This window comes from Xiphophorus maculatus, chromosome 1 (genome assembly GCF_002775205.1).
Source record: "Xiphophorus maculatus strain JP 163 A chromosome 1, X_maculatus-5.0-male, whole genome shotgun sequence".
Classification (NCBI taxonomy): Eukaryota; Metazoa; Chordata; class Actinopteri; order Cyprinodontiformes; family Poeciliidae; genus Xiphophorus; species Xiphophorus maculatus.
The window spans coordinates 31,701,168-31,727,778 of record NC_036443.1 but is presented as its reverse complement, the minus strand read 5'-3'; the positions used below and the strand labels follow the sequence as shown (position 1 = coordinate 31,727,778).

General features: G+C 45.7%; 2 protein-coding genes across 7 annotated transcripts; one reads left to right on the top strand and one right to left on the bottom strand.

Annotated features, from left to right (window-relative positions):
* Nucleotides 1-727: 727 nt before the first annotated feature.
* On the bottom strand, nt 728-10,973 carry LOC102231331 (mediator of DNA damage checkpoint protein 1). 4 transcript variants are annotated; one of them, XM_023333960.1, is made up of 7 exons: nt 10,727-10,973; nt 7,509-7,698; nt 7,239-7,429; nt 6,948-7,141; nt 6,713-6,840; nt 4,778-6,554; nt 728-4,525 (listed from the first exon to the last, which is right to left on the bottom strand). In XM_023333960.1, exons 1-7 carry the CDS (start codon nt 10,756-10,758, stop codon nt 3,765-3,767), a joined length of 3,273 nt encoding a protein of 1,090 aa, XP_023189728.1. In that variant the 5' UTR covers nt 10,759-10,973; the 3' UTR covers nt 728-3,764. The 4 variants fall into 4 exon arrangements, with proteins under 4 accessions (XP_023189728.1, XP_023189717.1, XP_023189721.1 ...); XM_023333949.1 differs by having other exon boundaries at nt 728-6,554; nt 10,727-10,968; XM_023333953.1 differs by having other exon boundaries at nt 728-6,554; nt 7,533-7,698; nt 10,727-10,968.
* A 2,979-nt stretch (nt 10,974-13,952) lies between these two features.
* irak1 (interleukin 1 receptor associated kinase 1) lies at nt 13,953-25,339 on the top strand. Of its 3 annotated transcripts, XM_023334065.1 has the most exons (14): nt 13,968-14,333; nt 17,714-17,881; nt 17,952-18,035; nt 18,115-18,404; nt 21,070-21,134; nt 21,208-21,322; nt 21,539-21,657; nt 22,115-22,325; nt 22,422-22,490; nt 23,124-23,211; nt 23,289-23,383; nt 23,554-24,109; nt 24,179-24,277; nt 24,652-25,339. In XM_023334065.1, exons 1-14 carry the CDS (start codon nt 14,222-14,224, stop codon nt 24,729-24,731), a joined length of 2,151 nt encoding a protein of 716 aa, XP_023189833.1. In that variant the 5' UTR covers nt 13,968-14,221; the 3' UTR covers nt 24,732-25,339. The 3 variants fall into 3 exon arrangements, with proteins under 3 accessions (XP_023189831.1, XP_023189825.1, XP_023189833.1); XM_023334057.1 differs by having other exon boundaries at nt 13,958-14,333; nt 21,208-21,657; XM_023334063.1 differs by lacking the exon at nt 24,179-24,277 and having other exon boundaries at nt 13,953-14,333; nt 21,208-21,657.
* Nucleotides 25,340-26,611: the final 1,272 nt, after the last annotated feature.

Here is a 26,611-nt window from a genome sequence, read left to right as displayed (position 1 = left end):
TGTAATTATTAATATTTTCACATTCCTCCCAGGTGAGGTGGCGCAGTGGCAGCCATTTTTTATTCATTAATCCTACATATTAATAACTGCATCCTGTTCCGAGCTGTTTCTAAAATCGTCCATTCGGCCTTTAGACCATCTCAGGGTTTCTGTCTGATTCAGTTGAATCTGATGAGACTCAACTGGACCAGAGAATTCAGTCCGACCCAATCTGGTCGTGGTTCTTTTTGATCAATATTTTTAATGAACTTTATTCTTGCTGTTCATTATCTTTCAGCTTGATGGAGTCATAATAGCGTCATCATTTAATAACCTCTGGGTTTATTTTGACTCCAAACCTGAGAGAATTTTATGACGTCAGATCTTTGCTTTAAAACCTTTTCATTTCTTATTTAGTTTCTCAGCACCACCAGCAGGGGGCAGTGACTTAATGTCCGGCTCTTGTTCTCTCTTTGGTCTTTTAAAGCAACCCAGTTTCCGTTTAGCTGCTACCAACTTTTTATCTGACATGGAAAAAACTGCAGAACTTTTCATTGAGGTTCCACAGTAAGAAGCATTTAGGCTCCATCGTTCTAATAAAATAATAATAAAATCATAATAATACCTCCATCCTGCTGATATTGCCTAAATGTGATTAATATTTAAAGCCTGAAAGATGCAGTGGGATGAAGCTCATCTGGATCAGACCGCTGAGGAAGGCGAGTCAAACACGGAGACCACAGACACGTCAGGGACAACAAATGGTTTTAGTTAGAAACAAAAATAAGAAAACAGGTAAAAACTAGTTTCTTCTACAGCGACGGTGTTTTCTGGAGCTTCACTGAATTCCAACCAGAGTAAAAGCAGAATATTCATCCTCAATATTAGCAACTATGAAGTCACCACACACATTACTACTAAGGTCTAGAAACACAACATGGCTCGGCTGACATGGTGGCTTCTGGCAAGACACACAATATTATTATTATTATTATTAATATAGGCACTAAACTCTGGAACATGCAATATGGTGGCTGGTTACTGTAGATTGTGCTGGGTCCAGTCAGTGGAGTGGGTCCAATCAGAGAGGAACGTTTCTGCGGTGGCGAGCAGCTGGCAGAGGCCGGGCTACGCTAAAGGGGCTCACAGCGAGCCGGGTCACTGGATCCAGAACCAAGAGAGACTGGGAGGTTCAGGTCAGAGAGTCACAGAACCCTAACAGGAAGCCCCAGCAGGTCACAGGTCATCTGTTGACTTCCTGAAGACGTGTTGGTTTCTGCGTGATGATTCTACAGAATAATCCCTCAGAGACGCCGACGGCCCACAAACTTCATCCAAGAGCCAAAGTCAGCGCCTGACCAAAGATGTTTATTCAGACAGAAATGTTGATATTTTGCTTGAACTAGTCCACTGCCACTGTCCAGTTTACATATCTACATGATTACTTTTGAGGAAAGTCTATGTGATGCGATGGGGAATTACATCATGCAAATTGGAAATGTTGCAACAAAGAAAAAGAAAAACAAATTATCCCTGAATCATTCAGGCCATAGCAGGACCGCTCAGGTCCAGTCGTCCAGAGCCGGCCTGCAGCTTTCAGACGCTTCCCTGCTCCAGCACACCTGAACCAACGACTGGCTGGTTCCCAGGCCTGTTCAGAGCCGATGCCGCTCTGTTGGAGTGACGATGTATCTACAAGTTGCAGGACGGTAGCTCTGGAGGACGGGACTCGAGCATCCAAGTTACTCAAAGCGTTATTTCATCAGATGTTGACACTACGCATGGCGCGAATGAGCAGGAAGTAGAGGTTATAAACTAGCATGGACCGCACATCTCAGAAAAAAATAGTCCTCCACTTTGTGCTGGAGGCCTGGACTTTTGAATTTCTCCAGGTTTCGTACCTCTGGTAAAACACAAACCGAACTGTGGATAGGAAAGTTTGTTGCTTCCATCTCTCCTTTAGCGCATTAACTCTTTTTCAGAAGAGCCAAAAATCACCTGACGCGAGCATAAAAAGTTGTTTGGGAAATTGAGGAAGTTATTTTGAATTTTAGCATTTCCATCAACCTTTTCTAATGCGACACTTCAAAACGGACATGAAAAAACATTGATGGAAACAGAGTGGCGTCTCACGATGTCTGTTTTCAGACTGGAGGTGTTAGACGTTCCTGGTGAACTTGGTGCAGTCGGAGTAACAGCAATACAGATGATTGAACTGAAGGTGTTGCTGGATGTCCTTAGTGGTGAGATTGGGCTGTTGGTCAGACACTAAACGACCACAGAGCAAGAACTAGCCAAACATTTCCTTCTGATACCATCTGCGGGTTTGTTAAGAACGCCTGAAACACCGTGTGGATTCGGCAGTAAAGGTGCCAAGGAATCTCAGCGCAGTGAGTGCCTGAGTCATCAGCAACAAGAACTGATCAAACCATTTCAAGACTGCAGCTCAGAAAGCATCCCGATACCTCCTAACTGTGACTCTCAGATCTGAAGGGAAAAGCCCACAGTCCCGTCCTCTCTGCACAGCCGGATCCATCGGAATCACCTTTCCTGGTTAGACCTGGACCGTGAAGCTGAGCCAGGTTGGCCTCTGCGAACACGGACCCCGGTTGAAGGCCTGCAGGGTCTCTGAGCGACATGCAGGGGGTTGATTGTATGAAGTTGAGATGTGCAAACTGTTCCAGACATCTGACGTAAAGACACATTTAGAATGGGTCCTTTCCCACACATTCATTATCAAAAGAACTCAAATAAAGCTACTGTAGGCATGGGTTTGGTTTGATATCAAAAGTGCTCACGGTAGAAACAAAATTTGAGAGAAACATACAAGTCCATGAAGACCAGTTTAGGAAAAATCCTGGAAGAACTGGCTGAACTGGAAATGTTGAAACACCAATGAGCAGCTTTTCTTATCGGCCGGATTCATCAGATCCTAAATCAGCTGAGAGGAACCATGAACTCCTCAAGCTGTTGAAATCCTTCTGAATCAGGCCGTCGGGGTTCCAGCTGCTTCCAGATTCATGACACATCTGAGGAAATCTGGAAGAGGACTGAGAACTTTAACACTTTTGATCTCAGGCAAAATGGCGAGAGGCAAGAACAAGCGCAAGAACTGAGAACACTAAAAGAAAGCCTCTGCTTTTTAGGGTTTCATGGAAAACTTTGAAAAATAAAGATGAGAAATTTTTAAGAAACCAATTTAAGGTGCAAACCGCCGCGGCGCATTGCCTCGTAGACTTTCAGTCAAGGACTGGTTTGAGGAAAGGACTGTCAGTCACCGTGGGCCATGTTAGAGTCAGGGCTGTTGGTAATATTACTTCTTAAAGCTGTATAACAAAGACAAAACAACCAACTACTAAATAAAAAACAGGTTATATTCCGGAAGCAACATTTTATCAGAGTAATGTGTTGTTAAGCGACGGTTTTTAGTTCCAAACTACTCTCCACCTCCGTATGGAGACTAACAGGATGCAACAGCTGCCTTTAGATTATATACACACACACACTTTTTCTTATTTTTCCTTTTCATTTGTTTTCTTCTAGAAAAAGACTCTATTCGTTCCCCTCTTGATCTGTCCTTCAGCGCCAACTGGCTGTACCTCCTACAACTTCACAAAGTCTCCAGACAGAATCCAACAGTAGAAACTGTGACGGTTCTTCCAGCTTCTGTTTGAAAACAGAGTGAGGTCCAAACATCTCCATGAACAGCGCGGCCATACTCCTCCGTCTGGGGTCGACTCGTCTATAAGGTCACCAATCAGCTTGCCTTCCACCTGACCAACCAATCAGCTGACTCTTTCACTGACAGCAGTTCGCGACTCCACGGTTTCCTCACAGCTGGGACGGGGAACGGTGGACTGTGGGACAATGTCTCTGAGCTCCTTGCTGTCACCTGCTGCCTCTGGCTCCACCCTCAGTCGAGCCCTACCGTCTGCTCCAGGCACAAGACTGGACCCTGCTACTCCAGGTGGCACAGAGCTGGAAGGTCTTGATGTGCTGTTTGACCCTCTTTCACCTCCTAAAACTTCTCTGGTATCTGATGCTGAGAGCATCTCTCCTCTTCCCTCCATCCTGATGCCCTCCATGCTGGCGTCTCTTCTTGGGAACTGGCTCTCCAGGGCAGGCCGTGTGGTGCTCAGGTCCTGTGGCTGTTCACTCTGGTTCTGCTGAGCAGGGACGGGAATGGGATGGGCGTGGCTGGATGATGATGGTCTGTGAGAAACAAGGTTCTGCGCATGTAGCCTTGTGTGTTGAGAAAGGGACTGGGGATGCAACTGGGTTTGAAAGCTTTGAAAGTGTGGATGTGTTTGGGACTGGGGAATGGGTGGCCTAGGCTGGGCGGGACATTGACTGGGTGGAGCTCTATGCGGATTTGGGACCTGGTGTTGCAAGGTCTGTCTCATACGAGTCTGAGGCAAAACCTGAAGGCCAGATTGCAAGTGAGGATGAGGTTGAGCTGGAACCCTAGTCTGCAGTTGGCTTTGATTTTGTGTTGGAATCCTAGTCTGGGGTTGACTCTGGACTTGTGTTGGAATCCTAGTCTGTGGTTGACTCTGGACTTGTGTTGGTGTCCTAGTCTGGGGTTGACTCTGGACTTGTGTTGGTATTCTAGTCTGGGGTTGACTCTGGACTTGTGTTGGTGTCCTAGTCTGGGGTTGACTCTGGACTTGTGTTGGAATCCTAGTCTGGGGTTGACTCTGGACTTGTGTTGGTATTCTAGTCTGGGGTTGACTCTGGACTTGTGTTGGAATCCTAGTCTGGGGTTGACTCTGGACTTGTGTTGGTGTCCTAGTCTGTGGTTGACTCTGGACTTGTGTTGGTGTCCTAGTCTGGGGTTGACTCTGGACTTGTGTTGGAATCCTAGTCTGGGGTTGACTCTGGACTTGTGTTGGTATTCTAGTCTGGGGTTGACTCTGGACTTGTGTTGGAATCCTAGTCTGGGGTTGACTCTGGACTTGTGTTGGTGTCCTAGTCTGGGGTTGACTCTGGACTTGTGTTGGTGTCCTAGTCTGGGGTTGACTCTGGACTTGTGTTGGTGTCCTAGTCTGGGGTTGACTCTGGACTTGTGTTGGTGTCCTAGTCTGACGTAAACTCTGAATTTGTGTCGGAGGCCTGGTCTGGGGTTGACTTTGAATCTGTGTAGGTAATCTGTCTTGGGATTGAGTCTGTTGTTGCATCTCAATTGTTGCCTGTGATTGGGACTGAAGTTTGGGTGGTGTCTTGGGTGGTGTCTTGGTTTGGGATTGTGACTGAGGTTGTGTTTGAATTCTTGGCTGGGGTCGGAGTTGGGGCTGAACTGAGGTCTGAGGGTGGGATTGTTTAATCTGGGATTGGATATGAGGCAAATGTCTAGGCTGGATCTGAGGCTGGAGTGCAGTGGAGGACTGGACCTGTGATTGTGAATGCCTAGTTTGAGATGGCTGAGCATGCAGAATAGGTGGGGACTTGGGTGGATCATGTAGAGTCTGATGGTGGCTTTGGTGCTGGGCTGTGGAGAGTGACTGGGCTGACTGGTTGGTAGACAATGGGTGACTAGGGGTTTGGATTTGGGGTTGTAGGGACTGTGCCTCAGGCAGTAAATGTCTGGTGGGGGATGACTGGGATACTTGCAGACTATGGGCTTGTGGTGGACTGGGTAACGAGGTATGGGGACAGGAATGGGGCTGGTGGTGTGGTGGAGAAACAGGTTGCAGAGATTCAGGAGGGGGCCGAGGCACAGACTTTTGGTGTGGTTTGGGGGGAACCTTTTTTTCAGGGGTTTGATGAGGCACAGTCTGGGGATCAGCTTCAGGCCTGGGTTGGCTAGGAGGTGATTCAGAAACTGTTAGAGGAGGCGGGTGATCTAATGGTGAGCCAGAGGACTGTTGGTGGCGATGATGGTGGTGGTGATGGTGGTGGTGATGATGGTGTTTATGAGGTTGTCGTTCCTTCCTTTTGTGGCTTTTTGAAGGGATGATGCTACTACTGCTGCTACTCCTTCCACCCCCTCCTTCATTTTCACCAACATCCTTTCCTTTGCTTCCTTCATCTCCAGATTCTCTTTTTTCCTTGTGCTTCTGGCACTTATGTGACTTGTGTCCATGGGAATGGCTCTCATCTGAAGCAGAAGGTTGCTTCTCTGACTGGCTTCCTACAGTGGATGTAGGCTTTGGGTCTGAGCTTGGACCTCCCTCCACCTTCCCTCCCTTTTCCTGTGCTGCACCGGTGCTTCCAGTCTCAGCAGGTGTAACCAGTGGAGCCTGAACACTCTCCATCTCTTCCACAGTTTCTCTTGTTTTGCGCTTTTTGATTGGCAGAGCTGTTTCCTGGACAGCAGGTTTAGTGGAAGACTCCTTAGCTGCTCTCCTTTTGGCTTCAGCCACCATAATGGCAGCTGCAGTGTAGCTTCCAGCTGTTGAGCTACCAGAGGCTGTGGTTGAAGACGTGGATGCAGCAGTGACTGATGATGGTGCAGAGGTTGATCCTGGTTTCCTTCCTCGTTTTTTGGGAGCGGCCTTGGGTGGAGGTGGAAGGTCCTGTTCTGATTTTCTCTTTCTGCCTGGCCGGGACTTGGGCACTGCGGTAGGAGACACCACCTGCAGAGGAAAAACCAGATACTCAAAAGCATGAGTTTCAATATTGTTATGGTCACAGACACAGTTGCACAGAGTGAAGTTACAGCTCAACCTTTAAAGCCGTAAGTTTTATCTTCAATGTAAAAACGTCCAGGTGAGGGACTGAACAACCGTCATACCTTTGATGTGGTTCCAGAGGAGGACTCTGCCTTGCCAAGAGGCATTTTAACCAGCAGCTTTCCTGGAGTTTTCTCAACCACTCGCTTCATGGCCACACCCTCAGTGGCCTGACGCATTTTTCCACTGCCTACACAAATAAAAGAGATGAACACAGAAGAACTGCAGAACCACTTATGAAAAGCTGCCCTTGATTTAATGACTCATCTGCAACTTCTGCTATCCTGGCCTCTGTACCTTTGGGCCGCCCTCGGCCTCGTCCTGATGGTTTCACCACTTTTGGTTTTTTGGGAGGGCGCTTTTCACGACGGGATGGGCTTCCGCGCCCCGTGACAGTAAAATCAAAGTCATTGGGATCGGTCTGTTTGTCACCAATCTTCTCAAAGTAGGCAATGAGTTCCACCTTTGAACGAAATGCCTTTCCCTCCGAGCTTTACAGAACAAAAACAGCTGAATGTTAATGGCATTCATTTGAGATTGTATTCTTAAGCACCAAAGGGAACCATCATCATGTTGATCATGACTTACTTGATCAGGTAGACATCAAACTTCCCCGCAGATCGTCCAGACTTTCTCTGTTTCAGTTTGCGGGTCCAGCCTTCAGGCAGCGACGGGTCATCGTACATTGGCCCTCGGTCTCGAATGATGGAGCGGCGTTGCCTGGGAGAGCCTGCAGACTCGGACCCTTGGTCTGAGGGTCCCGCCACTGGCTCTACCACCTAAAGGGTGGAAAGACAAGTAAACATTTCTGCACATCATTCTGGCTGTTACCTCTCCAGCTCTCCATGTGTTCTGTACCTGGCTCTGTGGCTCCGCCCCCACCTGTGGCTGTTCACTAACTGCTGACGGGGTGGTTGAGGCAGTGGACTCAGCCCCCTGGTCACCATGACGGCGCTCCCTGCGTGGCTTCTTTGTCTTACTGTGTGACCTGTCTCTCTGTCTGGTTGAGGGTTGGGGGTCTCCCTCTTCGCCTTCTTGTCCCTCCTCCCTGGGAAAAATATGACCCTGTGTTAATGTTGCATCTCTCAATGACAGCAAACTGTCCAACAGCAAGTGGAGTGCAAGTGTAACCTGCAATTAGTAAAGGACTTTTATTTTTGCGGGGCCACTTCCTGTGTTGCACAAACTCTGCTAGCTTATTTAAAGTCCCGCCTCCAGCGCGCAGTTAAAGATCCTCACCTGTTCCACTGTGATTCTTGCTGTTGGCGTCTTCCTCCAAAAATCTTTGAACCTATTGATTTGATTGCTGGGTGAGTTTTTATTTGATAACAGTATTACGTTTTCATGTGGTACTTCTGCTCGATTTCTCATTGGAGCGTTGTTACTGGCGCCGTTTACCTGGACCGTCACCGGGATTCTGTTGGTGCTGATTGTGGCTCAGTACGGCCCAGTCTCTTCTAAAAGGTAACTTGTTGCTGAATTTTGTGTTCTGACACGTTTACATTGATGCTGAGGCACTGAAGTTTAAGATAAAATTGATCAGAACAGAATCTAGTTATACTTAAGTTGATATTGCGCAGTATATTTATTTATTTTCCTTCCCTCACTCTGCTTGAGTATTTTACAATTAATTTATTTTATTTTTCTTGATTGATAGTTTGGAAGTGCACCTTAATTTTAGCACTTTAACTTTAAATTGATTAGTTGAAATATGATAGTTTTGTTTTATTTAAATTATGGTTAATTTAACCTGATTGAAATGTTTAATTATTAGGAATCTAATTATTGCATTTAGTATGCATAAACTAGATGTTTAAATTTAATAATTATTTCCTTTGTATTATATTTGTACATAATTGTTTTTGATAAACACTTAATGGGTTTTCTGACCTTTTAGGTCGAGTTTTTTTTCCACCTGTCCGATCAGATCCTCATCTGATCGAAAGATGGTGAGCTAGGAATGGACTATGGACTTAATGATTTTTAAATTAATTTATTCTGAGTCAATTCTCATGTGTCTCATTGTGTTGTTGTAATTGTATGTTTTTTTAATTCAAATCACTTAATATATATTCACCAAAACTAAAAGCACTGCCTCCTGTTTTTTCACACCTCAGGCTCCTTAAAGGCCGCTCTGCTGATGCTGCTTTTGTAGCCACAGTTAGCTGCTTAGCTCATAACTGTTACACAAGTCTTCATGTAGCACTGAGTTTTACCAGCTAGCGCTAACTGAAAGTGTTTGCTGACGGTTTTACATGGGAGTTCTGTCCGATACGTTACATGACTGACGACGGTCCTGCCTAGCAGTGTTAGTTTCTCTACTTCTCTTCTGCTGAGTTTAGATAGAAAACGTTAGAACCAATTTGAATAATGAGCTGAATTTGATGTTCTACTATTGTATGTAGCAGGGATGCTTTGTCGCTAGGCAACATTTGGTTTAAATCTGGTATATAAAAACAAACTGAAGCGAGTGGATAGAAACCTCTGAATGTTAAGAAAAACTGATTTTTCTCATTATTTTGACCTCAAATAGAAATATTGTTTTTAATCCTGACAGGAAGGATCATGTGATCGGTGATCGGCTGGTTGAGTCTTCCTGTTTATAAACAGCCATCATCAGCTTCTGTCTGACTTTAATTATTAATCAGATAAACAACAGAGACAGATGCAGTGAACAGTTTTACATCGCGAGTGCTTTGTGTCAAAGTTCTACAGATCTGTTCCTTCAGAATGCGGCGGTCGGACCGGAAGGAGAGCCGGACCGGTCCGGTTCTGCTCCAACTATGCAAATAATGAAGGAAAACGAGACGATAAATAAAACACACTTTGTCATCAGAGGCATGCGGCTGGAAGCTTCCTCTCATCTTGAGGAAGGTTTTATCCTTCAGAGATCAAGTGATCAGAACCAGAACCAGATCTAGAACCGGGTTCTAAAGGCGATCAACTGTTTTAAAGGGAGTTTGACGGTTTTACAATAAAAGTCTGACGGCTTTAAACAGAGCAGAATAATAATAATGTGGATAAAAATGGTTTCTGAATCATTTATTGAGGGTCCAAACCTGGTTCTGTGTGGAAAGTAATCACACCCTGACCCAGATTCCCACGGCTGAGTCTCAGAACTTTGACCCGCTTTGCTTTGGACGTCATGCAGGTCCAGAAGCAGCGCAGTAGCCCACAGCATCACACTACCTCTGCCATGTTTGATGTTCTGGTTGTTTTCCTCCAGACGAAACCGAACCAACATCCGGTCCGCCTCGGCCCACAGAACATTTCCCCACACGGCTCCTGACCTCTGACCTCAGGTGAGGCCGTGAGGCCTGCAGAGCTTCAGATGTGGTTCTGGTTCTGGTGTGTCACCCTGCTGGAACATTCTGCTTCAGGCGCGGGTCATGGTTCTGACTCGGTTCTGTTGTTCTTAGACAGCTTTAACCAGCAGAATGAGCTGGACCGGGTCGCTTCAGAACCGGGATGTTTGTGATTGGACTGAACGTGCCAGGTTCGGTTCTGACCCGGTTCTGTCTGACTGATCTGAACTCGGCTTATTGTTTGCCGCTGTAGGTTGAAACAGGAAGTGAGCAGCTCACACATTGAAACCACAGACGGGCACGCGCGCTCGTGTCCGCGCACGCTCCTGCTCAGCGGCACTCCGGCAGCGGCTGCAGCTATCTGGCTGCTAGCGCTGAGGAACCGGGGGCGTGGGGTAGTTAACCCGGGTTATTGTGGAGCGCGTGCATGTGCGCGTGCTCGCCAGCAGCTAGCCCGTTAGCTGTGACGGAGCGGCAGCCCCGCAGCCGCCGCGCTCCTCCCGGCTCGCCACCGCCGCTCGGCCCGGCCTGTGCGGTTCCTCCCCGGGCACCGCGGAGCCCGCCGCGGGCCTACGGAGCTTCGGCAGCGGGGCTCCGAGGAGCCTCGCTCCGGGCTCACTGTGTGACGTTATTGCCGCTAACCCCGCTCCGCGGAGACGGCCCGGGGTGAAAATCTGCGCACTTTGCGTCATAAAGCTGTGCGGAGGAAACAGCGGCGCTAAACTGAACGGGAAGCCGCGGGAAGAGAGGATGGAAGAGGAAAACACTTACAGTCTGTCCGCTCCGCGCTCCGCGGCGGCCATTTTTATTTAAATAAATAAATTTATATTAAAAAACTCCAAACATCTCCGCTGTCCTCCGTCAGCAGCGAAACACCGCGAGATCCCAGCCCACAGCAGCCTAGACAATCAACCAGGGGCGGCGTAATTCCGCGAGATCTTAACCTGGTGACGTCAGGCTGAGGCTTTCAGGGACCTCTCGGAAAATCTTCCGCCGCTTCCTTCAAAAGTTTGAACGGAGGGTCTTTTCTTTCTCCTCCCGCCTCTCCATCAGCAGATCTTACTCCATCACCTACACCTCGGCTGAACTACTTAACTAAATATTTCTGATCACTCAAATATGACTCTAATACAATAGGAGAAATCGCCATGATCTATCGAAACATTGCTGAGTTTCGGTAGAAGTCCTTGCTGTTTTAAGCCCGTGCCGTATTTGTTTCCCCCCAACCAGCTTCTTTATGCACAAAAACTATTCATTTCATGATATTTTCTGAAAACTGTAATATTTACTGTTAAATTTACTTCCCTGACTTGCTTATTATTATTACTATTGAAACGTTATTTGCAGACTATACGTTCATTGTTGCACTAATGAAAACCAAAACATCAAAACCATAAATAAGATAATAAAAACATTTGTAATCTAACAAAATAAAAGTAAACAAAAAATAATTACATAAAACAATGAAAAATATTATAATTACTATTATTCGACATTGTTGGCAGTGTTTTGTCTGTAGTTACATTAATACACATATAGACATTAAAAATGTAACAACAAATAAATACTTAACAGCAATTCAAAATGTTAAACTTATTATTACTACTTCCATTATTTTGCTGAAGTACCAGATTGAAGCAGCAGGTGACAGAGTGGCTCAGTGGTGCAGCTGGTAGAACTGGTAATGCCTTGCAGTAAAAAGGTTCTGGGTTCTAATCCCTGCCTGGGGTCTTCCTGCAGGTTCTTCTGTCAAACAGCCCGCAGGACGAGGGACTGAGGCTGGTGCTCATTTACATTAAGACCACTCATCATGTGTGTGTGTGTGTGTGTGTGTGTGTGTGTGTGTGTGTGTGTGTGTGTGTGTGTGTGTGTGTGTGTGTGTGTGTGTGTGTTCAGGCGGTTCTGAAACCAGAACCACACAGAGGAAGCGGCTACAGACCAGAAGTCCTCACATGATCATATCTACATTCGTCATATTTTTCTAGGTTTCTTTAGGACGCGATCGGAACCACAGAACCTGACCCGGTCCAGCAGGGCTCAGAGCACCAGAACCCGGTTCCAGAGAGGCAGCATTCCTATCTGGAGTCCTGGTTCTGGTTCAGACACTAAATCTGTGTTGAGGTCCTCACAAAGATAGCAGAGTGAGCGAGTCTTCTGACAGGACATGAGTCACTTCAGTCAAACACAACAGGAAGTCTTCATGCAGCACTTCCTGTAAACAAAATACAAGCCCCACAATCCCAGCAGGACTAAAACTCAGAGGTGGCGGTTCTGTTCCAACCCAAACCCAGCAGAGGGAGCAGGTCAGAATCCATCGGCTCTCCAAACAGAACCACAGTGCGATGCAGACGGTCAGAACCAAACACATAGATCCAGCCCAGAACCAGGTCTTGAGGTCTGGTCCTGTTTGTTCAGCTGAGGTTCTGAGCCTGTCCCAAGGTCCATAACTGATGGTTCTGTTTGTATTAGAGATGAAAAAGCAGCAGGATCTCACAGAAATTCTGTTGGTTCTTCTGCCTCTGGTTCTGACCCGGTTACTGCTGTTCCACATATTCTATCTGTTTTAGTTATTTTTAAAGGGCCAGTATCCTGTGTTTTCCAGGCACATAGCATCATTCTATATCACAGTCCAGTAACTGTGTTACCTTCCTATCATACATACAGTACAGACCAAAGGTTTGGACACCTTTCTAATTCAATGGGTTTTCTTTATTTTCATGACTATTTATAAGGCAATAAATCCCACTTATTAACCTGACAGGGCAGGTTGACCTATGAAGTGAAAACCATTTCAGGTGACGACCTCTTGAAGCTCATCAAGAAAATGCAGAGTGTGTGCAAAGCAGTAATCACAGCAAAAGGTTTGAAGAAACTAGAATATAAGGGCTATTTTCAGTTTTACACTTTTTTGTTTAGTGCATATTTCCACATGTTATTCATAGTTTTGATGCCTTCAGTGTGAATCTACAATGTCAATAGTCATGAAAATAAAGGAAACTTTGAATTAAAAGGTGTGTCCAAACTTTTGGTCTGTACTGTATATATATATATATATATATATATATATATATATAAAATTCCCTTCTCACCCACGGCGGGTGGTTCTTATCCTCTGAGCTCGGGTCCTCTACCAGAGGCCTGGGAGCTTGAGGGTTCTGCGCAGTATCTTGGCTGTGCCAAGGACTGCACATTTCTGGACTGAGATGTCTGATGTTGTTCCTGGAATCTGTTGTAGCCATTGGTCCAGTTTGGGGGTGACTGCCCCGAGGGCCCCGATGACCACAGGCACCACTATATATATATTTATATATATATATATATATATATATGTATATATATATATATATATATATATATATATATATATATATATATATATATATATATATATATATATATATATATATATATATAAATAAGTCACATATACGTGACGTAAAACAAGTTTAGTTTGACATTGTAATTTAATGCCTTGAAATTGGGGATCTGTCCCTTTAAGAACTGTACTTTTGAAGCTCCGCCTCCAGGAAGTTATCCCAACATGGCTCCTCTGTTAACCCTTTAAAACCAGCGTTCCTCTGAGCAGCAGCTCCTACAGTTAGCTCAGCAGATGTCTGCTAATTGCTGCTGGCTAGTCTGAAGGAGGGGAGTCGCGGAGGACGGCTGCTGTGTGAGGCGGAAGCTCTGATACTGCAGCTCAGAGGAGGAGCTGCATCTCGAAGGCGGGGCTAGGTCCATCCAGGCGTTTTGCAGCTGAATGGTTGCCATGGAGATTAAAGGATTTCTCAAACATGAAAACATCAAAGAAATACTCCACATGTGATTTGAAGAGGGAATAAAAATAAATCGTGATGGAAAGCTCAAACATGTCAATTTTACATGATACTGTCCCTTTACTATTATTCACAACTTCCGGATCAGAACCATCCGGTCCAGATTGTTCACAGAACTTTGCAATAGGTCAGATAGTTTCATTTTGCAGCTGTACGTCTGGGCGGGACTGGAACATGCTGCTTGGACCTGTACAGGTGGGTTTTACGGTACTGGGTTCTACCTGTTCGAACCAGTAGATGTTACTTCTACCTACGCAGGTGCAGAGCAGGCTTTTATTGTGACAGGTCACACCGGAAGCGGCTCTTGGTGCCTGGAGCTTCTGAGCGCTGTGAACGGAAGTTGCCGCAGATCAGAAGTTCTGAAGTTGGTCAGTCCGGAGAGTTATTGGGCTGGTTCTGATGTGACCCGGTCCGGCTCGGTTCGGTCAGAAACATGTCAGAGGGAGACCCGCGGACTTACTTCCTGTTCCAGCTGCCCTCCTCGGTCCACTGCGAATTCTGCCGGGTCATGGATGGACTGCTGGACCTGGACTGGACCCGGTTCGGTGAGTAACACACCCAGAACCATCCGAACAGCTGGAGGCGGCACCGAAACCATAGGAGTGATCGGGTTTTACACCAGAGTCACGTGCTGAAGGGTCGTAGTGACGCTACAGGTTGAGTCACGTGATCATTTGGGTCCTGGCGTTCAGGTGAGGTTCCGTTAGCAGTTCGTGGTTCTGTCTGGAGGTTCTGGTCGGTTCGGTAGCAGCGCCAGTAAAAACTAAGTACATCCCTCTTTAAATGATTGGAGTGGACAGAGTTCTTCCTTAACATGTGGTTCTGGTGCCGGGTTCGGGTCAGTACTGTAGAACCCGGTCCTGATGAGTGGAATCAATCGATCAATCAATTAAATTTGATCTGTATAGCACATTTCATAAAAACACTGAAACACAAAGTCATGCATCATAGAATCAACAACCAAACATGACATAAAGTTAAATTGATTATTGATTATGTTTCTAATAAAACTAACAGCAGCTTTTAGTCCCTCGGTGTTTCAGCTGGTTTACAGTTTTCTGGGAGTTTGATCCAGATCTGTGGTGCATAGAAGCTGAATGCTGCTTCTCCTCGTTTGGTTCTGGTTCTGATGCAGAGCAAAACCAGAACCAGCCAGTGGAGGGACTGGAGAACTGGGTTTATGTCTCTATCCTCCTGGTTCTGGTCAGAACTCCAGCAGCAGGAACATGGAACTGAATCAGATTCATAGTTTCAGAACTTTCTGATCCAGCTCTGATCCCCAACAGCAGCAGGACCAAACCGGGTCAGAGCCAGTCAGGAGGATAAACACACATTCCGTTAAGACCAGAACTAGGTTGACCCAGCAGAAGGTTCTGTAGAAACATCACTAACAGTGACGGGTTGGTACCTAGAGAGATCCAACTTATGGTTCTGAAGGTTTCTTACTGTGTAACTGGGATGGTCCAACAGAGCTGCCTGGGTTCTGGATCTCTACAGCAGAACCAATAAGATCCGAGTCGGCTTCGGCCTCCACCGGGTTTATTTCACTCCTCCTTGTTTTGGTTCTTACAGAACCAAAGATCCGTTTGAGAACAGTCTCAGAACCAGCTTCAGGTTTCATCAACAGAACCGCAGAACCTTCTCAGAGTGACCCCGAGTTCTGGTTCTGTTGACGGTTCTGATGCTCAGCTGTCCTCAAGCTAGGTCAGAACCTGTTCTGGAACTAAAACTGAGGATAGTCATGTCAAGGTTGAGTAGGGGGAACCTAAAGAACTTGGTCTTAATGATGTTATTAATGTTAGTAATGACGATATTAATGTTAGTAATGGCAATATTAATGTTAGTAATGACGATATTAATGTTAGTAATGACGATATTAATGTTAGTAATGACGATATTAATGTTAGTAATGATGTTATTAATGTTAGTAATGATGTTATTAATGTTAGTAATGATTATATTAATGTTAGTAATGATGTTATTAATGTTAGTAATGATGTTAATGTTAGTAATGATGTTATTAATGTTAGTAATGATGTTATTAATGTTAGTAATGATGTTATTAATGTTAGTAATGACGATATTAATGTTAGTAATGATGATATTAATGTTAGTAATGATGATATTAATGTTAGTAGTGTTATTAATGTTAGTAATGATGTTATTAATGTTAGTAATGACGATATTAATGTTAGTAATGATGTTATTAATGTTAGTAATGATGTTAATGTTAGTAATGATGACATTAATGTTAGTAATGATGTTATTAATGTTAGTAATGATGATATTAATGTTAGTAATGATGATATTAATGTTAGTAGTGATATTAATGTTAGTAATGTTAGTAATGATGATATTAATGTTAGTAATGATGTTATTAATGTTAGTAATGATGATATTAATGTTAGTAAGGATGTTATTAATGTTAGTAATGACGATATTAATGTTAGTAATGTTAGTAATGATGATATTAATGTTAGTAATGATGATAATGTGTGGGGTAAGGTTATGGTTCAGCCCTTGGATTAAATCAGTGGATGAAACAGGAAGTTTAATCCGAAGCTGGACTCATCCTGCTGTTAGAATCAGACGGATTTTTGTGATATTTTCAGTTTATTTGTTTGATTCAAACTAATAAAATCATAAAACATGGCAGAGATTATTGAGGAATCTGACCCAGATCATCAGGACAGGCTTTGTTTTTCATCAGAACACCAAATATTATTTTAACTCCTCTGTTTATAGTAAATAATTTCTTTAGGCTGGCGTCTTTGATTCTTTTCAATTTGTCATGTTTCTTGTTCTCCATTTGTTCACAGCAAGTTATTGTTGCTCCAACAGCAAACGGCTGCATGGTAAACGATGCTTTGCTGTTTCTTTCTGTCTACAACAGTAAAATAATTCTGGAGGTTATTTCACCGCAGAGGAGATTTGTTTGTTACATTTTATTGTCATATTTATCAACAAATTTAATATAAATATGTTTTTTATTTTGATTAAGTATGATTTTTTTTTAACCATCCTGGTATTTTTTTCCCTCAGCCACTTAAGACTTTCCCTACATGCTGAGGGAAGTAAAGGAAGTTTAGAATTTTGAGGAAATTTTTGAACTGAGGAAGGAGTCAGACAGGAAAAGGCTCTTCATACACCACCATGTTGGTTCTGGTTGTTCTTAGTGTATGCTGGTTACTTTTGAGACTTGAAACTGGCAGTGAGCTAAAGTTGTAAAGAGGAACCATCTGCTGAAGCCGTGACATGAGAACCTGAAGAGGAACCACGGGGAACTGAAAGTGTCCTACCAACAATCTGCTCTTGAACTCATCTCAACGTGAACCTGAGGAGACGCGGCCGTCTGGCCTCCTGTTTCGCCGCAGTCGGTTCTGGTATTCGAGGGACTTAGATGTTCTTTACATGGAATTTCAACGAGTCTCCTTCAGATTCCTGCTGTCCACATGGTGGATGGACAGAATTAGGATGGAAGTAGCAGCAAGTAGAGCAAAAGAAGGAAGGGACCAAGCATGGAGCCTTGGGGAACTCTGCAGGAAAGAGAAAAATGAAGAAGGTCATTACAGAGAAAGATTCCCCACAGGAGGAAAACCATTTAGTCACTGGAACAGCAGAACTGTCCGCCTGGCGTTCACCTGATGTTGACGTTATAACAAACATTTGTTTACGTCTGGAACGACCGTTCCTGACCTGACCTGACCCTTTGCTGAACCAAGCAAGACGCCGCCGTCTCTTCTGCCTTCACACTGACGCTGGAATCACTGGCATCCCATTCAGATCAGGATTGAACTAAACTGGTCTGGTTCCATTGTGTTTAACTTTTCCAATGGCTGGAGGACATGATGACCAACGTTTCTCTGCTGCTTGGCTCAGATTCTGGTCCTGGTTCTGATCCGATCGGTCGGTTCTGTCTCCACAGCCTCGGAGATCCTCAGAGACCAGACGGCGGTGCGCCTGGCCTACCGGAGGGAGCAGCGGACCGACTGGGTCATGAACAACTGGGGCAACAGGAACGGCCGAGTCGGGGAGTTGGTTGACCTTCTGGAGTCTCTGCAGCTTTTCAGACCGCGGGACATCATCCTGAGCTGTGAGTTGACCACTGACCTTTGACCTCTGACCTGTAGAGCAGATAGACGTTCAACTCCGATTCTCTGCAGGGATGCAGAACCTGAGTTGTCCTCCTCCCCTTCCTCCCGCTCTTCCTCCTCCTCCGTACGAACCGTCGGCAGCTCAGTCCACAGGTAAGACCCGCAGGTCTGACATCACTGCAGCGCTCTGATTGGTCGGATGAGCTGATGATGTCACTGCTCTACCCTTCAGCTGAGTGTCCAGACAGGAAGCCGCTGCCTGGCCCGGCCCCGCCCCCTATCAACCTGTTCTCTGAGAACCATCGCCCCCCCCCCAGGCTCCCCGCCGCTACTGATGATGTCATGCCTCCATCTCCATCGCCATGCGGCGCCATCACCACCATCATCTGCTGGACATATGAAGAGGTGCATGCTGGGACGCGAGGCTTCTCCCCCAGCCTTCAGGTTGGCGAGGGCGGCTTCGGCGTTGTTTACCGAGCGACGCTCAGCAACATGGACTGCGCCGTCAAGAGACTCCGACAGGTCAGCCAATCACAGCGCAGCACAGAGTCATGTGCTTCCAGCCTTGTCTGAATTCAGGGTGACGTCCTCCGAAGGCCGGATTTATAGGCCGGTTAGGTCATAGTGCAGCGAAAAGGCCTGTCAGAAGGATGGGTCCGGTGTGTCCTTCACGGCCCAGCATATCCATAAATCATTCCGGATCCAAACCGGGCGTTCAGGCAAAGTGGCAATGGCGGTGAAGAGCGGCAAATTATTTTCTGTATTACTCTTTAAGTGACACAACATGATTTTTTACAGCGTTTTTAGGTGAGAATGTAGCAGTTTAAGTATCAAATATCTGCTCGGTTCATCAATACGTCACCAATGTTGCTCTGACATTTTCAAAGGTTTCTGCGTTAGCAGCCAGGTCTGCCGGTTCATCGGTATGAAAACTCCGATAGTTTTTCATGGTTTCCCTGATGTCCTCAATCTGTCAGTTAAAAACTATTTACCTAATTTCTCTATTCCAAGACTCCATGAGATTCAAACTGAGCACGTGGACATTAGAGATAATAAAAGGTTTTGAATCAGTATTCAATAAATAACATAACACAGCTCTCTTACAAAATTTTAACAAATCTATGATAGTGAAAATTAGGACAAATTTTTTTAAATTCCCAATTTCTCCTAAATTACATTTAAAAATAATAAACATATATCTTTCAAATGAGTTCTTAAGAAAGAGATTTAATTTAATTTAATTTTGAGAATTGTGTTTTTTGAACAGCTCAGTGGGAAACAACTAAACATTTGTTTTACGAATGTAAAGAAGTATTAAACTTATGGGATCAACTTCATAACTTTCTGTCTGCTAGAACAATAAATGTAGATTTTATTTCTTTACAAAACAATCAGTTCGATTTATCTATCAAAGAAAAAAAAAATTAGCAATTTTTAGTCAATATTCTAATTATTGTAACCAAATATATCCATAAATGTCGCTATGCAAAATGCATCCTCTCAATCTCTGCTCTCAAAAATGAACTTTCCTTTTTTAAAAGATGTCTAAGAAAGATGCAGAATTTAAATGCAATAAAATTGTATGAGTTAATAGAAGATCTTCAGTTTGTAGCCCCCTAACATGTTTAACCCCTTAACTCGCAACCCCTAAATCACCAAAAACACCTGAAAAGGTAAACCTAAATTAAATCAGCTGCCTTTCTAGAACAATATGAAGTACATGAAAAAACTTGGTCTCTTCATGAAGATGACAAGCTGAATTTTCTATTTTTCAGTCAAAAATACTTTAACTGTAAGTAGTTTGTAGCTATTATGTTTGTAACACAAAAAAAGAAATGTCATTTTGGACATGTTTTATTTTAGAGGATGTACAGATGACTGTAACTCCTCAGTGCTTCAACATACAGTCATCAACGAGGCTCTAATGAAAGATAATGAGCCGAGGAATCCTCAGGTAGACACATTATTACTGATAGTGACATCACTAATAATTATAGAAATAAAACAGCTTATCTGGGGAGGCAGGGGGGGTTAGCGTAACCCCCCCCTGTCCGTCCACCTCCCCGCCCCACAATATGCTGACCCCGCCCCCCCTAACAATATCCTGCCCCCCCCCCCCAACAATATCCTGACCCCGCCCCCCCCCAACAATATGCTGACCCCGCCCCCCACTGCTCTGACTGCAGCAGCGGACGAGTAAAAGTTTCCGGTATTCTCAGGTCCAAATCGTGCCAGCACTCTTCCGGCCATAATCATCCCCTGAGTTCTGTTGAAGTTCTGCTGAAGAAATACATCCAGTTCTGACAACATGTCTCTCTGTTGGTGAGAAAATACAACGGAAAACCGGCACACGGGCGTTCCGGCGTAGGTTAATTTAACTTATTTTATTTTATTATTATTATTTATTTTTCACTAATTTTAGTGCCTTATTCAAGCCTCTGAAATAATTGTGATTTGTAAACAGCAGGAGTTGTGATATTTAGTTTTTTGTAGTGTTTGTTATTGACTTGTTGTTTGAGCTTTTCATTGTTATTCTTGTATATTCAATGAAAAAAAGAAAAAACTAAAAAACTAAAACAGCTAGCTGAAGGTGAGACCTGTCCAGAAGGACCTGGCTGCAGCCAACAGTCACATCTCTTTGGGTCTACTGCTGCCTCTAGTGGTGTGGGGTGGTAACACAACTAATATAATTACATTACTAAATGAGTCTTTATTATTTACTGTTAATTCCGGCATTATTGGCACCATAAAAGATAAATTCTCTAATAAAACACCATACTTTTTTATTTTCTTAATGATGTAGAGCTAATTAAATGACATAAACAAGATCTTTATACATTATGAATAATATTTATGTATCTCCATCATTTATAGGAGGAATAAAAGAAATCTATCTGTATATATATTTATGCCAGTAGTGTTTTTTTCTGTCCGAGAACAGTCATCTCTGCTTACTTTACTTATTTTTCAATAATAATGTGTAAAGTTAATCATATTTAAGAAAGGCGGCAGGATCAAGTAAGTTTCTACTTTTGCTAACCACCTTTTCAATCGGTTGTCTCAATATATGTCATGGTATTTGAATTGTGAATATGAATGAAATGAATAAACTATGTATATAAATTAGATTTTTAGAGGAGTTTAGTTTCTGCATTGACTAACCTGAAGCTGCTGCTGCTACTGACAGGACGGCCAGATGGACTGGACTCTCCTCAGGAAAAGCTTCCAGACTGAAGTGGAGAACCTGTCCAAGTGAGTTCCTCTGTCCACCTTCAGAGTGAAACGGAGCGTACATCTCAGACATGAACACTCCTGTTGCTGTCAGGTTCAGACATCCCAACATCGTAGACCTGCTGGGCTTCAGTGAAGGAGAGGGAGGACTGATGTGTCTGATCTACAGCTACATGCAGAACCGCTCCCTGGAGGACCAGCTGCAGAACGTAACTCGCCTTCACGCTGCCTCCATGTTGCCCTCGGTGTGGATGCAGGGCGACTGTGCTTTTATGGTGATGTGGACAAAAACGGCATGTTTTGATTGGGTGACTGTGAGAGTAGTAGTGAGCTGTCAGGATGCTCTGTGTGTTCCTGTGGTAGCAATGTTTGTTCTACTCCAGGTGTGTTTCCATCTGGTCCAGTCGTATGCTTGTATCTTCCAGGCGCTGGGTCTCTCGTGGCCCGACCGGGTCAGCATCATTGAAGGAGCGGCAGCAGCTCTTCAGTTCCTGCACCGCCCGCCGTCGCGTCAGGAGCCGCTGATCCATGGAGACGTCAAGAGGTCAGGAAATCTGTTCCTGCTGATCGGTTTGTCACCATCAACATGTAGAGCAGCTCATTCACATGTTTGGATCTGACAACAGAACCGTCCTGCCGCTCTGTATCTGCTGGTTTTATACAACTGATGGCCTAGTCAAAGGTTTCTGGTTGGTTTGAGTGGTCCTTGTGGTAAAAGAGACTAACACAGACAGTCTCACTGTTGCTAAACATACAGACGGCTATGGATGCGATTCCTGCTCCTCGCCACGATGCTGATGATAACTGGACATGAAGTGACGCTGAGGCAGCAGGGGAGAAACGCTGCCACCTGCAGGAGGGACTGGAATGGACTGGTTCAGAACCAGAACCAGAACCAGTATATTATCTTGAGGCCAGGGGAACATCACCAGAGCTGCTTCAGTGCTGGGATGAGCTCTGAAACCAGAATGAAGCTCTGATTTCCCTCTCTGTGTCTGCAGTTCTAACATCCTGTTGGACCAGCATCTGGTACCAAAGCTTTCGGACTTCGGTCTGGCCCGGTACGTACCGCAGAACTCGGCCGGCTGCTCGACGCAGACGGCTTCCGTCGGCAAAACCACGACAGTGAGAGGAACGCTGGCCTATCTGCCCGACGAGTACGTGAGGAGAGGAGAGCTGTGCACAGCGGTGGACGTCTACAGCTACGGAGTGGTGAGACTCCCAGGGGCTGATGGGAAATGCAGTCTGTCGCGTTCTGTCTTACCACAGACGTCTCAACCGGGCCTGAAAGTGTCCTGTGTGTTTCAGGTGCTGCTTGAGGTTCTGACGGGCCGCCGAGCTCTGGAGCAGGACGAGAGGACAGGAGACCGATTCCTGGTGAGAGCATTCACCTGTTGACCTGTTGACCTGTGAAATGGTCCCAATCGTCCCAGCCGAGTCTAAAGTCCTGTTGGGTTCGGGTCGGCTCGTCTCGTCCCATCAGAACTTTTCCCTGCAGGTTTTCTGGTTGCTGCTCTGACGGGTTTTTCACACGTTTCGCCATTTGAGGCGTAGAGAGAAACTGGTTGCTGATATTCACCAGGTCAGATTTGCTCTACAAAAGGATCAGCATCCAGGTATGCAGAGCGCCTGGTGGACGAGGCCCCCCACTGGGGCCAAGCGCCTGGACAGGCTCCGGGCGGCTCCGGCAGGACGGACCTAACCAGAACCTCATCAGAACTAAGACCACCCCACCCAGTGAGGTTGCCTCAGCGTGAGGTTTCCCAGAACCCTCCGTTCCACTTGGTGTAAGCAACCAGTTCCCCGTTACACTGCCAGAGGCCCCTGGTAGGCCCCTCACATCCAGTGCCTGCCGAACCAGCAGGAGGCCGGAGTGAAGGCCTGTACCATCGCCCTACACCGACCCAGCCTCCCCTCCATGGGTGTCTCCCGTAACGTTAAATTTTTCTGTAAAGGCTGATGTGTCTGGGTCTTGGTTTTGATATCATCTGGTTCTGGTTCGGGTTGCAGAGGGACCTTGTGGAGGAAGTTGATGACGGTAAAAAAGGTTCAGCCCCAGATGCCTGGAGGAGACACCTGGATCAACGGCTGACTGCAGGTTGGTGTCAGAGCTCAGGTTCTGGTGTTGCTTCTGACAGTTCTAGCTCTGTGTTCACCCAGCTGTTCTGCTGCCAGGGGGCGCCGCTGAGCCTGAAGGGTACCTGCAGGTGGCAGCGTTGGCCAGAAAGTGTCTGAACAGGCAGAGGAAGAAGAGACCTGCAATGACTGAGGTCAGAAACCTGAAAAAACAACATGGAGGACGAGTTCTAGTTTAGGTTCTCATCCTAAAGTGGAACAAACTAATCACTCCAGATGTAGGCAGATCTCTGAGTCTGCAGCCCCCAGGTCCAAGTCTGGACTCGTTCAGGTTCAGATTTTCACGTCGTTCTTTCCTCCTCAGGTCTTCTGCCACCTGAAGGACCTCTGCTGCGTTGTGAGGAAGAACTCCTCCTCTTCCTCGGCGCCCCGGCTCCCCCAGCAGCCCTACCATTCCTTCCCCAAACCCCCCCGCTCCCTGGACTCCTGTGTTAAAGCCATCTCTCAGCAGCTGTCCAGACTGGGACCATCAGAACAGACCTGCCCTTCCTCCCAGTACGACTCTTCCTCCTCCTCTTCTTCCTCGTCGTTTGGGGCCCTCGCCCCGCCTCACCCGCTGCAGTCCTGTCTCGGTTCTGTCTCCCCCTCGTCTTCCCCTTGCCCCTCGCTCGCTGGCCCATGCGAAACTGACGAGAGCCGGGGGTTCTCTCAGTACGACTTTCAGTTCCGGTCCAACGGAACCAGCTGCAGGACCCAGAGCCAGAACCCAGCTGGGTCTGCAGAGTCCCAGCTGACCCAGCCCTCTGTTCCCACCGAGGACCTGTACAACTTCCCATCCTCTCCCAGCAGCGGCGCCGGACCGGCGGCGGCTGGGTTTTCCCCGGCGCGGTCGTTGCAGTCCACCACAGCCGGACTCTCAGGTAGGCGGCAAAGACTCACTTTGGTTCAGGTGTGTCCGATGAACTGTTCATAAGACTGTATTTGTTCAGTTCTTGTGAATCCCAGCAAACAGCGACTGTTGGAGCAGAAGAGTCGGTACGAAGCGGGTTGGATCAGAACCCCAGAACTGCTGTCCTTGGACGACCTCTGTACGTAACGCCATGGGGCTTAGGGACCCAAACTGCTGTCCAGGAATTCCTGACCCTCCTCTAAAAACTCGTCTACCAGCAGATATACATCAGAACCGATCTGTCCTAATACCAGACATCACTGTGAGAGGCCAGCGGTTCAGGAACAGAACCAGAACCACTTTAATCTCTTTGGATCAGCATCCATGTTGCTCATCAGCTGAACCTCTCAGACGTTTGGCTGAGGGACGGTTCTGACCCGCTGGCTTCCCAACGTTACTTGTTTTCTGGTTCTTGTTCAGAGTCTGGAGTCTGTTTAAAAGTCCGGGAGATTCGGGTCAGGAGGGATCAGGTCCGGTCTGTCTCTGATCCGTCTCGTGTTTGTGTTTCCTCAGACGGAGGGAGGAGCGCTGCAGATCTCCGAGGACCGGAGGAGAGCGATGAGCTGGAGTATCTTCCCTCCGGTCGCTCCTGACGGTTTCCTGAAGCCGGGAACGCTTCGACGTTCCGACTCATTAATCCCAAACTGTCGTCTGCACCAGAGGCGGTCCAGGAACGCCGAGGTTCTGTCGCCTTCTGGACCCGAAACACTTGTTTAGTCAGACATTAGGAATCTGTCCTGATCCACTCAGACAGAACCGGGGTTCTCCCGCAGAATGCTTGGATCCGCTCAGATTGATCTGATCAGCCATATTTAATAATGTTTGTGGAACTTTATGGTTTCATAATGATAAGTAAAAACAGACACATTGAGGAAGGCGTGTTTGATTTGTGTCTGAAACCGGGACAAACCTGAAGAGCCGGAGAGAATCGCAGAAACACAAACTGGATCAGCTGCTCACACAGAACCAGAACCAGGCCACCAGTTCATACCAGTTCACTGAGTCACAACCTGAACCAGTTTGTGTTCCTGAAGAAGAACTGTTCCTCTGAACAGTTCACCGGTTCTGGTTCGGTGTTATTGTGCATCACTTTGCTGGTCCAGTTCTCGGTCTCCATGGTAACTGATCCACCTGAGTGAAGTTGGCCCCCCCACCTTCTTCAAATTAGACAAAATTGGTGTCAATCAACTCGGCTACGTTTGTGCTGGTTTGTGCAGCAAAAATTTTCGTTTGTGCCGCTATCATTTTAAAGATATAAAGAAATGTTTTTAGAGGTCATCAAAGGTCAACCAGCCCCCCACCTTCTTCAAATCAGACGAAATGGGTGTCAATCAACTCGGCTACGTTTGTGCTGGTTTGTGCAGAAAAGACTTTTGTTTGTGCTGCTTCGGTTTTGAAGATATTAAGAAATGTTTTAGAGGTCATCAAAGGTCAACCAGCCCTCTTAATATCTTTAAAATGATAGCGGCACAAATGAAAATCTTTGCTGCACAAACCAGCACAAATGTAGCCGAGTTGATTGACACCCATTTTGTCTAATTTGAAGAAGGTGGGGGGGCCAACTTCACTCAGGTAACTGATCCCAGTTTCAGTTTGAAGTTCAACGACTGATAAATGACTTCCCTAACCCGTCATTACCCTGATGAAGCAAGGAAAACACAGAAACCTGTTTATTATTATTAAGATAACTCCAAGGTAATTCTGAAAAATCATAAATAAATGTATCTAAAAAAATCACTTAAAATAACGTTGACTGAATCTGAGTTTAATCATCAATAATAACACAAACAAATATATCAATATCTGCACTATAATATATCACATATGTCAATATGTCTAATATAAAAATTCCCTTCTCACCCACGGCGGGTGGTTCTTATCCTCTGAGCTCGGGTCCTCTACCAGAGGCCTGGGAGCTTGAGGGTTCTGCGCAGTATCTTGGCTGTGCCAAGGACTGCACATTTCTGGACTGAGATGTCTGATGTTGTTCCTGGGATCTGTTGTAGCCATTGGTCCAGTTTGGGGGTGACTGCCCCGAGGGCCCCGATGACCACAGGCACCACTGTGGTCTTCACCTTCCAGGCCCTCTCCAGTTCCTCCCTGAGGCCCTGGTATTTCTCTAGTTTCTCGTGCTCCTTTTTCCTGATGTTGCAGTCGCTTGGTATTGCTACATCTATCACAACGGCTTTCCTCTGTTGTTTATCCACTACGACAATGTCTGGTTGGTTCGCCATTACCATTTTGTCTGTCTGGATCTGGAAGTCCCACAGGATCTTAGCTCTGGCGTTCTCCGCCACCTTTGGGGGTGTTTCCCACTTTGATCCCGGGGTTTCCAGTCCATATTCTGCACAGATGTTTCTGTACACTTTTTTTTTTTTTTTCTTTTTTTTTTCATATTTCATTTCATTTTTTTTTTTTTTTTTTTTTTTCATTTTATTTCATCTTATTTCATTTCATTTTTTTTTTTTTTTTT